Genomic DNA, 14,058 nt, shown 5'->3' with positions numbered 1-14,058 from the left:
TGACTGAGATGGCCATGGAATATGGTTTACACCATTTTCATGCTCATCAAACCATTGTGATCACTCACACCCTGTGGATGGTGGCATTGTCATACTATGGGACATAGCCATGGTAACCAAAATAATGGCCTGATAAGAAGCATTCCGATACATGACCCAAAGCATAATGGGATGTTAATTGCTTAATTAACTCAGGTACCACACCTGTTATTTATTCAAGTGTTTCCATTATTTTGGCAGTTACTTGTAGATTCTAGTGTTAAGGTATCAAAGTGGAAAGCAACTGTGCTAACACACCACAGATACAGTGGGTAATGATCGGCCACCAGGGTTGGGTAGGTTACTTTTTAAATGTAATCCGTTAGAGTTACTAGGTACCTGTCCAAAATTGTAATCAGTAACGTTACCTTTGGATTACCCAAACTCAGTAAACGTAATCTGATGACTTTTAGTCCATTTTTGTTCACTTTCCCCTTAAGAGGCATTAGAAGAAGACGAAAAGGATCCATGAAACGCATTTGGTGTGTCATCATAGTGGATTCTGACTTCGCTCAGGTGGAACAAACTTAGACTTGCGCCTTTTTGCAATGCTGAATTTAATGTCAATTGAGAAACAGATATGCGTTTCTCAATCTCAAAAAATACAATGTATTTTTTCTCAAACATCCTTTTTTAATTTTTATATTTTTTAAAAGTATTTGTAATCTGATTTTCATATTTTTGCTTACATTACGTAAGGGATTACAACTATTTTAATTAAATATTATTACATGTAACTGTTTATATGTAATCAGTAACTGATTATATGTAATCGGTTACTCCCCAACCCTGTCGGACACTATCTGTTTTCGGTCGATCGTTGGTCCTTTTTCTGTGTGTCAAAGTACAAAACATGTACTCAGCTCTTTCAGTGTTTGGCCCCAATGTATCTCCCAGCCCCATGCATGCAAGATAGTTAGTATAATATGTATTGTTACAATGGTTAGCTTACAAGGGGTAAAAAAGAGGGGAGATGGAAAGGATAATGGAGAAAACAAAAATGGTTACAGAGGTATACATTCACATAAAATAGTAAAAATATGTCTGCATAGAAACTTATGTTTGGACATTCATTGACATACCTGTACAGTGCCTTAAGAAAGTATTCCACATTTTGTTGTGTTTCAGCCTGAATTCAAAATTGATTAAATACTTAAAACATTATCACACAATACCCCATAATGACAAAGTAAAAACATGTTTTTGCAAATTTTTGCAAATGTATTGAAAATAAAATACAGAAATATCTCATTCACATAAGTATTCACACCCTTGAGTCAATACTTTGTAGAAGCACATTTTTGCAGCGATTACAGCTGTGAGTCTTTCTGGGTAAGTCTCTAAGAGCTTTACACACCTGGATTGTGCAACATTTGACCATTATTCTGTAAAAAATGATTCAAGCTCTGTCAAATTGGTTGTTGATCATTGCTAGATAACCATTTTTAGGTCTTGCCACAGTACATTTAAGTCAAAACTGTAACTAGGCAACTCAGGAACATTCACTGTCTTCTCGGTAAGCAACTCCAGTGTATATTTGGCTTTGTGCTTTAGGTTATGAAAAGTGAATTAATCTCCCAGTGCCTGGTGGAAAGCAGACTGAACCAGGTTTTGGTCTTGGATTTTGCCTGTGCTTAGCTCCATTCTGTATTTTTTATCCTGAAAAACTCTCCAGTCCTTAATGCTTACAAGCAAACCCATAACATGATGCGTGAAAATATGCAGAGTGGTACTCAGTAATGTGTTGTATTGGATTTGCTCCAAATATAATACTTTGTATTCAGGACAAAAAGTGAATTGCTTTGCCACATTTTTTGCAGTATTACTTTACTGCATGGTTACAACAGGATGCATGTTTTGGAATATTTTTATTCTGTACAGGCTTCCTTCTTTTCATCTGTCAATTCGGTTAGTATTGTGGAGTAACTACAATGTTGTTGATCCATCCTCAGTTTTCTCCTATCACAGCCATTAAACTCACCATTGGCCTCATGGTGAGATCCCTGAGCGGTTTCCTTCCTCTCCGGCAACTGAGTTAGAAAGGACGCCTGTATCTTTGTAGTGACTGGGTGTATTGATACACTATCCAAAGTGTAATTCATAAACCCACCATGCTCAAAGGGATATGCAATGGTATGTTTAAAAATATATATACAGTACCAGTCAAAAGTTTGGACACACCTACTCATTCCAGGGTTTTTCTTTATTTTTACTATTTTCTACATTGTAGAATAATAGTGAAGACATCACAACTATGAAATAACACATATGGAATCATGTAGTAACCAAAAAGTGTGTTAAACAAATTAAAATATATTTTATATTTGAGATGCTTCAAAGTAGCTACCCTTTGCCTTGATGACAGCTTTGCACACTCTTGGAAACTAATGAGTATGTGTATCTAAACTTTTGACTGGTACTGTATATTCGTATCTACCAATAGGTGCCCTTCTTTGCGAGGCATTGGAAAACCTCCCTGGTCTTTGTGGTTGAATCTATGTTTGAAATTCACTGCTCGACTGAGGGACCTTACAGATAATTGGTAAAAATGTCGACTTTGACATGATGGGGTATTGTGTGTAGCCCAGTGACAAATAAACAAAATGTTATGCATTTGAATTCAAGCTGTAACACAACAAAATGTGGAATAAGTCAAGGGGTGTTTATGCTTTCTGAAAGCAATGTAACTGCAATCAGGGAGCGGTACAATCTAAGAGGAAAGTTTGGCAAAAAGTCCCTTGCAAGCTGTGGAGATGATAATGAACAGCATTTTGGCAAAGATAATTAGAAAAGTAACTCACCAGAATCAGCAAATTCTGAGGAGACAGAGGAAGAAAAAGAGATACAGAGAGATAGAAAGGGAGAGGGAAAAGATCAACCAGATTATGTACAAGTAGATAAAACATGATAAAACATTGGACCTTAAAGCTGAGATCCGCATAAGGTGAAACAGTGCCACTGGTCGCCCCAGGTGCATTTTTTATAGTTTTTGTTTTGTTTATGAAACGGAGAAGAGCATCCAGCATCGTGGTAAAAAAAAAAGTACTATATACTAGGCTGTTCTAATGAATTTTATCATTATTTGTGATACACCTGGTTTTATGGTGTTTGAGTCCACACAGCATGTCACCCTGTCACCTACAGTAGAACCTGATGAACAACATGGGGGGGAAATTAAGCCACCGACATTCTTTTTTGTCCTACCAGATCCACGATGAGAAGGTTCTAGCTAGTGTATCCCTCTGCCCTTCAACTCTTGTTGGATGTAGATGTCCGGTTTATCATGTCCCAGGCTCCCATGACTGTTATGATTATTTATTTACAAGTTAATTACAATTTACTTTTTGCTTCAGCGCCATCTGTACCTGATAGAGAAGATCTAGTTTCACGTGCGGAAGTAAGCCGTCTGTTACGAGAGACATATTGGGAGGGAGACTAGAGCAGACCCAGAAGTTCTAACCAAATGCAAATTTTTGCACCCCAGGACGGTCCATTGACTTTGTGCTGTTATAATTTATGCTAGCAGTTCCCCCTCATAGCAAATAGCTGCCAGAACAATCCAAGCAATGTTCACATGGCCTAAATGCGCATGTGGAGGTGGAGCTGCTGTTTCTGGCAGTCACTAAGGGGAAGAGTAGTAAGTAACTGAACAGCTTGTTTTGAACCATATATTTCTTTTAACAGGAAAATGTACACATTTAATGCACTTTATGTGCATGTGACTAATGAACTCAATCTAATATAATAATTTAAAACATGAATGATCTAATATATATAGTGCCTTCAGAAAGTATTCCTACCCCTTGACTTATTCCAAATTTGTGACCTGTTTCAGGAAACTAGGCGTATGTCGTGGGTCAATACTTCACAGGAGAGCCGTTTGAATGTAAACTTTTTTTTGTCCAAAATGCGTTTTTTGGCAGAAATGCCTTCCGCCTGACTGATGTGCCCAAAGTAAACTGCCTGTTACTCAGGTCCAGACACCAGGATATGCATATAATTGGTACCATTGGATAGAAATCCCTTTGAAGTTTGTAGAAATGTTAAAATAATGTATGAGACTATAACACAATTGATATGGTAGGAGAAAATCCAAAGAAAAACCAACCAGAATTTTTTTTGGGGGAGATCCCATGCTCTTACAATGGAAAGCTATGGGTCCTATGCAATTCCAGCTCCCAGATTGCAATTCATATGGCTTCCACTAGATGTCAGCAGTCTTTGTTCAAGGTTTCAGGCTTGGTTCTTCCAAAATGAGGAAGAATTTTGAGTTTTGGTATAGGGAGTCAGAGTTGGAAATCAGTCTGTGGGCGCGCAACAAAGATGACGCGCACTTGCTAATTTGACTTTTTTATTGAACATACTTCTTTCCATATGAAATATTATAGTTTAATTACATTTTAGGGTACCTGAGTATTAGGGGCAGAATTTTTATGTTTGGAAAAATAACGTTCCCATTGTAAGCTGCCTATTTCTCAGGTCCGGATGCTAGAATATGCATATAATTAACAGAGTAGGATAGAAAACACTCAAAAATTTTCAAAACTGTTAAAATATTGTCTGTGTGCATAACAGAACTGATTTTGCAGGCAAAAACCTGAGGAAATCCAACCCGGAAGTGCCTTTTATTTGGAAAAATCCCTGTTTCATTGCCTGCCTATCCTCCATTTAAAAGGGGTGACAACCAGATTCCTTTTCCAATGGCTTCCACAGGTTGTGAATAGGCTTTAGACATAGTTTCAGGCTTTTATTTTGAAAAATGAGCGAGATTTATCAAAACGCGTCAGGTGTCCTTTGATTGGTTCATGCGCACGAGAGTTGTAGCTCGACATTTTCTTTCTCTGTAGTATTGAATAGTTTACCGTCCGGTTGAAATATTATCGATTATGTATGTTAAAAACAACCTGAGGATTGATTATAAAAAACGTTTGACATGTTTCTACGAACATTACGGATACTTTTTGGAATTTTCGTCTGCCCTTCAGGACCGGCACGAGACTGTGGTTTTCTGAACATAACGCGCAAACCAAATGGAGGTTTTTGGTTATAAAACTAATCTTTATCGAACAAAAATAAAAAAAATTGTGTAACTGGGAGTCTCGTGAGTGCAAACATCCGCAGATGTCAAAGGTAAGCGATTCATTTTATTGCTTTTCTGACTTTCGTGACCAAGCTAATTTGCGGCTAGCTGTTCGTAATGTTTTGTCTAGTGATCGATAAACTCACACACGCTGGGATTGCTTTCGCTGTAAAGCATATTTTCAAAATCTGACACGATAGGTGGATTAACAACAACCTATGCTGTGTTTTGGTATATTTCACTTGTGATTTCATGAAAATAAATATTTTTTTAATGATTTTTTTATTTGGCGCTCTGCAATTCAGCGGTTGTTTGCGAAAATGATCCCGTAAAAGGGATCCGTGCGCCAAGAGGTTAACTTGTTTTAACAATGTTTAGCGGTAGCTTTTTGGATTCCTTTGTCTGCATGTTGAACTCAAATCGATGGCGCCAACTAAACAGACTTTTTGGCATATAAAGAAGGATTTTATCTAACAAAATGACCATGCATGTTGTAGCTGGGACCCTTTGGATTGCAAATCAGAGGAAGATTTTCAAAAAGTAAGTGATTATTTAATCGCTATTTGTGATTTTATGAAGCCTGTGCTGGTTGAAAAATATGTTGTGGGGCGCCGTCCTCAAACAATCGCATGGCATGCTTTCGCTGTAAAGCCTATTGTAAATCGAACAATGCAGTTAGATTAACAAGAATTTTAACCGATATAAGACACTTGTATGTACCCAGATGTTAAATATCCATAATTTTTATGATTATTTATTTCAATTGCATGCCCTCCAATTTCACCGGAAATTGTCGACAGGTGTCCCACTGACAGGACGCCTAGCCCTATTAAGAGGGTGTGAACGATGCTGAAGGACTCTCCAATAGTAGTACCAAACATTCAAAGGCCATGTTCTCAAAAGTGAGTTTACAAGTTTATCAACTTTCAAAGCAAAATTACTTTCCCATTGTTCCTCAACTGTAGTGTATCATATACCATTTTGTAGCTCTGAGTCTCTACTTTTATCCAATGTAAAAAACACAATTTCAAATTTTGCTACATCAGACCGATCGTCACATTTTGTTGTGTTACAGCCTGAATTCAAAATGGATTTAAAAAAAATAATGTTTACCCATCTACACACAATATCCCATAATGACAAAGGGAAAACATATGGTTAGAAATTCTAGCAAACGTATTGAAAATGAAATAGAGAAATATGTAATTTAGATAAGAATGAGAACCCTGAGTCAATAGTTTGTAGATACACCTTTCTGGGTAAGTCTCTAAGAGCTTTCCACACCTGGATTGTGCAACATTTGCACGTTATTATTTTCAATATTCTTCAAGCTCGATCAAATTGGTTGTTGATCATTGCTAGACAACCATTTTCAAGTCTTGCCATAGATTTTTAAGCTGATTTAAGTCAAAACTCTAACTCGGCCACTGCAACTCCAGTGTAGATTTGGCCTTGTGGTTTAGTCCTGCTGAAAGGTCAATTCTTCTCTCAGTGTCTGGTGGAAAGTAGACTGAACCAGGTTTCCCTCTAGGAGTTTGCCTGTGCTATGCTCCATTACGTTTCTTTTTTAACCTGAAAAACTCCCCAGTCCTTACCAATTACAAGCATACCAATAACATGAAGCAGCCACCACTATGTTTGAAAATATGCAGAGTTGTACTCAGTAATGTGTTGTATTGGATTTGCCCTAAATATACTGTAACACTTTGTATTCAGGACAAAAAGTTAATTGCTTTACCACATTTTTTGCAGATTTACTTTAGTGCCTTGTTGCAAACAGGATGCATGTTTAGGAATCGTTTTATTCTGTACAGGCTTCCTTTTTCACTCTGTCAATTCGGTAAGTATTGTGGAGTAACTATAATGTTTTTGATCCATTGTCAGAACAGAAATTACAAGATGATGTTATAATACTGTTATTGCATTAAATGGTTGTATATTACTCTATTGTGTCTGTATGAACTGAAAGTGGGCCTCTGGGAGATTTAACACTGATAGTGGATTTACGATGGATTGGTGATAAACCTAACAAGACTGCATTCCAATGCATGATTAGTGTCTGTGTGCCTGACTGGAAGGTACTAGGGTGAGATGGCTCGGGGCCAGACCCTGGTTTCCACACAATGAGAAGTTTTTACAGCAGATACTGTCTACTGTGAATTATAAGTATATTTTGTACAAATCTTAACCTTGTGACCCATTCCATGCATCTGATGTTTGTCATGTAGACTGAAGGGGGTGTATCTTGGCTATAAAAGACCTTTGTACCATTGTCTCGGGGCTCTCAACGAATCATCTGAGGGTGATTCGTCGACCAGCCATCATTATTGCAGAGCACTCAATCGATTCACTTTATATGTGTGTGTTGTACTGAGCTGCTCCCTTAATAATAAGTGAATACATATTAAGTTTAAGTATAACTCTGACTTGTGTGATAAGTTTGTCTCTCCTCATTTGATAGTAAAGAAATTAACTACCACACCATCCTCAATTTTCTCCTATCACAGTCATTAAACTCGGTAACGGTTTAAAGTCACCATTGGCCTCATGGTGAAATTCACTTGTGGTACCCTTCCTCTCTGGCAACTGAGTTGGGAAGGACCCCTGTATCTTTGTAGTGACTGTGTGTATTAATACACCATACAAAGTGTAATTAATAACTTCACCATGCTCTAAGGGATATTCAATGTCTGCTTTATTTTTTTACTCATCTACCAATTATAGGTGCCCTTCCTTGCGAAGCATTGGAAAACATCCCTGGCCTTTGTGGTTGAATCTGTGTTTAATATTCACCGCTCGACTGAGGGACCTTACAGATAATTGTATGTGTGGGGTACAAAGATGAGTCTATGCAACTTATTATGTTGCATTTGTTAAGCAAATTTGTACTCCTGAACTTATTTAGGCTTGCCATAACAAGGGGTTGAATACTTATTTACTCAAGACATTTCAGTTCTTAATTTTTATTTGATTTGTAATAAATAAAAAAACATCATTCCCCTTCCACATTATGGGGTATTGTGTGTAGGCCAGTGACAACAAATCTCGATTGAATCCATTTTAAATTCAGGCTGTAACACAACAAAATGAGGGAAAAGTCAAGCTGTGTGAATACATTCTGAAGGCACTGTATATATTTTAGATACAAATATATACACTGCTCAAAAAAATTAAGGGAACACTAAAATAACACATCCTAGATCTGAATGAATTAAATATTCTTATTAAATACTTTTTTCTTTACATAGTTGAATGTGCTGACAACAAAATCACACAGAAATTATCAATGGAAATCAAATTTATCAACCCATGGAGGTCTGGATTTGGAGTCACGGTCAAAATTAAAGTGGAAAACCACACTACAGGCTGATCCAACTTTGATGTAATGTCCTTAAAACAAGTCAAAATGAGGCTCAGTAGTGTGTGTGGCCTCCACGTGCCTGTATGACCTCCCTACAACGCCTGGGCATGCTCCTGATGAGGTGGCGGATGGTCTCCTGAGGGATCTCCTCCCAGACCTGGACTAAAGCAGCCACCAACTCCTGGACAGTCTGTGGTGCAACGTGGCGTTGGTGGATGGAGCGAGACATGATGTCCCAGATGTGCTCAATTGGATTCAGGTCTGGGGAACGGGCGGGCCAGTCCATAGCATCAATGCCTTCCTCTTGCAGGAACTGCTGACACACTCCAGCCACATGAGGTCTAGCATTGTCTTGCATTAGGAGGAACCCAGGGCCAACCGCACCAGCATATGGTCTCACAAGGGGTCTGAGGATCTCATCTCGGTACCTAATGGCAGTCAGGCTACCTCTGGCGAGCACATGGAGGGCTGTGCGGCCCCCAAAGAAATGCCACCCCACACCATGACTGACCCACCGCCAAATCGGTCATGCTGAAGGATGTTGCAGGCAGCAGAACGTTCTCCACGGCGTCTCCAGACTCTGTCACGTCTGTCACGTGTTCAGTGTGAACCTGCTTTCATCTGTGAAGAGCACAGGGCACCAGTGGGGAATTTGCCCATCTTGGTGTTCTCTGGCAAATGCCAAACGTCCTGCACGGTGTTGGGCTGTAAGCACAACCCCCACCTGTGGACGTCGGGCCCTCATACTACCACCCTCATGGAGTCTGTTTCTGACCGTTTGAGCAGATACATGCACATTTGTGGCCTGCTGGAGGTCATTTTGCAGGGCTCTGGCAGTGCTCCACCTGCTCCTCCTTGCACAAAGGCGGAGGCAGCGGTCCTGCTGCTGGGTTGTTGCCCTCCTACGGCCTCCTCCACGTCTCCTGATGTACTGGCCTGTCTCCTGGTAGCGCCTCCATGCTCTGGACACTACGCTGACAGACACAGCAAACCTTCTTGCCACAGCTCGCATTGATGTGCCATCCTGGATGAGCTGCACTACCTGAGCCACTTGTGTGGGTTGTAGACTCCGTCTCATGAGTTTAATGGCTGTGATAGGAGAAAACTGAGGATGGATCAACAACATTGTAGTTACTCCACAATACTAATCGAATTGACAAAATGAAAAGAAGGAAGCCTGTACAGAATAAAAAATATTCCAAAACATGCAACCTGTTTGGAACAAGGCCCTATACTGAAAAAAATGTGGCAAAGCAATTCACTTTTTGTCCTGAATGCAAAGTGTTCCGTTTGTGGCAAATCCAATACAACACATAAATGAGTACCACTCTCCATATTTTCAAACATAGTGGTGGCTGCATCACGCTATTGGTATGCTTCTAATCGTCAGGGACTGGGGAGTTAAGGTTAAAAAATAAACTGAATGGAGCTAAGCACAGGCAAAATCCTATAGGAAAATCTCGTTCAGTCTGCTTTCCATCAGACACTGGGAGATGAATTCATCTTTCAGCAGTACAATAACCTAAAACACAAGGCTAAATCTTCACTGGAGTTGCTTACCAAGATGACAATGAATGTTCCTGAGTGGCCGAGTTACAGTTTGGACTTAAATCTACTTGAAAATCTACGGCATGCCCTGAAAATGGTTGTCTAGCAATGATCAACAACCAATTGTATAGAGCTTGAAGAATTTTGAAAAGAATAATGAGAAAATGTTGCACAAAGCTCTTAGAGACTTATCCAAAAAGAATCACAGCTGTAATCGCTGCAAAAGGTATTTCTACAAAGTATTGATTCAGGGGTGTGAATAAGATATGTCTGTATTTAATTTTCAAAACATTTGCAAAAAATTTTATTAACATGTTTTCACTTTTCATTATAAGGTATTGTGTGTAGATGGGCGAGAAATGTTTTTATCAGTTTTGAATTCAGGCTGTAGCACCACAAAATGTGGAAATAAGTCAAGGGGTATGAATACTTTCTGAAGGCACTGTATTTGTTGATGGTGTTAAGTCTGGTTTCCTTGACATTACAAATGTCACGCCCTGACCTTAGTATTATTTGTTTTCTTTATTATTTTGGTTAGGTCAGGGTGTGACAAGGGGTGGTTTGTTTAGATTTGTCTAGTCTAGGGTTTTTTGTATGTCTATGGGATTTTGACTAGTCTAGGTAGTTATATGTCTATGGTTGCCTAGATTGGTTCTCAATTAGAGGCAGCTGTTTATCGTTGTCTCTTATTGGGAACCATATTTAGGCAGCCATATTCCTTGAGCATTTTGTGGGTGATTGTCTATGTGTTAGTTGCCTGTGTCTGCACTTTTCATATATAGCTTCACGTTCGTTTTGTTGTTTTGTAAGTTTGTTTAAGTGTTCTTCGTTTCATTAAATGAGAAGATGTATTCATCTCACGCTGCGCCTTGGTCTCATCCATACAACGAACGTGACAGAATCACCCACCAAACAAGGACCAAGCAGCGTGAATGGGAGGAACCGCGCTTGGTGGAAAAATGGACCCGGGAGAAGGATGAGTGGGTAACAACCTGGGAGGAGATAGAGAGGTGGTCGATCGATCCAGAGAGAGTGCCAGTGCCTGCCTGGGATTCTATGGAACAGTGCGAGGAGGGATACAGGAGAATGGAGGAATGGCGACGATATAAGGGTACACGGCTAGCACGGAAGCCCGAGAGGCAGCCCCAATAAATTCGTTTGGGGGGGGCATACGAGGAGATTGGCTAAGTCAGGTAGGAGACCTGAGCCAACTCCTCGTGCTTACCGTGGGGAGCGTGTTACTGGTCAGGCACCGTGTTATGCGGTGGAACGCACAGTGTCTCCAGTGCGCATTTCTAGCCCGGTGTGCTCTATTCCAGCTCCTCGCATTGGCCGGGCTAGAATGGGCATCCAGCCAGGTAGGAGAGTGCCGGCTCAGCGCTCCTGGTCTCCAGTGTACCTCCTTGGACCAGGATATCCTGCGCCGGCTCTGCGTACTGTGAGTCTGCACAGCCCTGTGCGTCCTCTGCCAGCGCCCTGCATTTGCAGGGCAAGTATAAACATCCAACCAGGACGGGTTGTGTCAGCTCTACACTCCAGACCTCCAGTACGCCTCCACAGCCCAGTACGTCCTGTGCCTGCTCCCCGCACTCGCCCTGAGGTGTGTTTCCCCAGCCCAGTACCACCAGTGCCAACACCACGCACCAGGCTTCCTGTGCGTCTCCAGAGCCCTGTACGCCCTGTTCCTCCTCCCCGCACTTGCCCTGAGGTGCGTGTCCCCAGCCCGGTACCACCAGTTCTGGCACCACCCACCAGGCCTACAGTGCGCCTCGTCTGTCCTGAGCCGCCTGAGCCGCCCTTCAGTCAGGAGCCGCCTGAGTTGCCCTTCAGTCAGGAGCCGCCTGAGCCGCCCTTCAGTCCAGAGGCGCCTGAGCCGCCCTTCAGTTCAGAGGCGCCTGAGCCGCCCTTCAGTCCAGAGGCGCCTTTCAGTCCGGAGCTGCCCTTCAGTCCGGAGCTGCCCCTCAGTCCGGAGCTGCCCCTCAGTCCGGAGCTGCCCCTCAGTCCGGAGGCGCCCCTCAGTCCGGAGGCGCCCCTCAGTCCGGAGGCGCCCCTCAGTCCAGAAGCGCTCCTCAGTCCAGTGGGGCCCTTTATTAGGGTCCCCAGCCCAAGGTCGGTGGTGAGGTTTCCCGCTCCAGAGACATTATATAAGTGGGCCGAGTCAGAAGTGGAGCGGGGTCCACGTCCCTCACCAGAACCGCCACCGCGGAGTTACACCCACCCAGACCCTACCATATAGGCTTAGGTGTGTGTTATAGGCTTATGTGTTAGTTGCCTGTGTCTGAACTTTTCATATATAGCTTCACGTTTGTTTTGTTGTTTTGTAAGTTTGTTTAAGTGTTCTTTGTTTCATTAAATGAGAAGATGTATTCATCTCACGCTGCGGCTTGGTCTCATCCATACAACGAACGTGACAACAAAGGGTGTCCAACAGGTCGATTTTAGGTCCTGTGCTATTTAATGTCTATATAAACAATATTATTCTCTCTGCAAATTGTTTTACCATTCACTTGCATGCAGTTGTTGTATATGCTATTGCCCCCACGGTTGAGCAGGCTCTTTCTGAGCTTCAATCTGTCTTTACTTCCCTGCAGAAAGCCTTTGTTGAACTGAAACTGGTTCTCAATGCATGTAAAACCAAGTATATGCTATTTTCTAAATCACATTAAAAAAAAAATGATTATTTATGCATACGTACATTGAATGGTGCACTCATTGATCATGTCCCTGAGTATACATATCTGGGCTTTTCTACAAAAAAACATGTTGATGAGTTAGTTAAGAAATTGAAAATTAAAATAGGCTTCCTATGCAGGAGCAGATCATGCCTTTCATTAAATAGCAGAAAGAAAACAATTTAGTCAACATTTATTCTGGTTATTGACTATGGCGATATCATCTATATCAGTGGTCGCCAACCGGTCGATCGGCCATCTTTCTAGAGCTCTGACTTTTCGACCTGAAGATCACTGATGTCGTGCTTTGACCTCGTTGACCATCAGATGCAGGTACCATCAGTCCAGTAAAATTAAAAAGCAAATTAACCCAGGCTCAGGGATGGCTAACGTTGGACATCCCTTCGACCTCCACTGAATTGAGTAGATCTGCTTTAATTTTTCTGCACCTTTCATGTGGAACAATCTCCAAAACACCCTGAAATTGGAGGAATTGGTGCCGATAGGTCTGTTAGGGGACTTTTTTATTGATGAACGTATTTGTTTTTATGATTGTATCGTGTGTATGATTGTTTTGTGTGTATTTTTGTGTATATTTAAGTGCTTTTATTGAATAGATGTGTATATTTTTGTATCTACAGGGCTCACCTGTAAAAGAGACCTTGGTCTCAGCTTGACTTCCCTGTAAAAAATTATAATAATGAAAAAAAAACAGACTTTACTTGAGCTCACAAGCCACACATGTGTTTTCCTTACTGATGCCCCATTGATTTGAGATAGCCAGCAGCTATAGGAAAATAACTGCAATCTAATCCATGGCCAAGACCAATCCTAAACAGAGAATGCCTAAAGCCTTATAAACTGCAAAAAGTTCAATTACATACAGCTAAACCAGCAGGTGTCTTATATGACTCCATCCTCCCCTGCAGATATGAGATAACAGGAAATTAAGACCTCATCTCACAGAGGGGAAGTGAGGTGCCCACAGTTAAAATACCTCGTTTTTTTTTTTAGACACCATGACTCACAGAGGGTACTGCAGTCAGTGGTGGTTGGTGGAACTTTAAATTGGAGGATGGGCTCATAGTAAAGTCTGGAATGGGATGAATGGAATGTATAAATATAAAGTATAAATCAAATCACATTGTATGTGTCACATGTGCAGAATACAACAGGTGCTTTACAGTGAAATACTTACTTACAAGCCCTTTCCCAACGATGCAGAGTTAAAAATAAGAACAATTTAAATAATAACACAAGAGGAATAAAACACACAAGAATGACGCTATATACAGGGAGTAACCAGCACCATTTAAATTTGCAAGGGTGTAAGGTAGTTGAGGAAGATGTGTGTGTGT

At 41.0% G+C, this 14,058-nt stretch overlaps 1 protein-coding gene across 5 annotated transcripts in view; it reads right to left on the bottom strand.

Moving 5' to 3' along the window:
• The window catches only part of LOC139534255 (sodium/potassium/calcium exchanger 2-like), a 179,247-nt gene that overhangs the window by 57,484 nt on the left and 107,705 nt on the right, over positions 1 to 14,058 (bottom strand). For 4 of the 5 annotated variants that reach the window (XM_071333260.1, XM_071333259.1, XM_071333257.1 and 1 more), the window contains one exon: positions 2,841 to 2,855. The exons of the other annotated variant lie outside the window; for it this stretch is intronic. In XM_071333260.1, coding sequence (XP_071189361.1) covers positions 2,841 to 2,855 — 15 coding nt within the window. The remainder of the gene's footprint in view (positions 1 to 2,840; positions 2,856 to 14,058) is intronic. 5 annotated transcript variants of the gene reach the window in all.

Source organism: Salvelinus alpinus, chromosome 11, assembly GCF_045679555.1.
Source record: "Salvelinus alpinus chromosome 11, SLU_Salpinus.1, whole genome shotgun sequence".
NCBI lineage: Eukaryota > Metazoa > Chordata > Actinopteri > Salmoniformes > Salmonidae > Salvelinus > Salvelinus alpinus.
The sequence above is the reverse complement of the archived record's forward strand: the minus strand, read 5'-3'. Positions and strand labels throughout refer to the sequence as shown.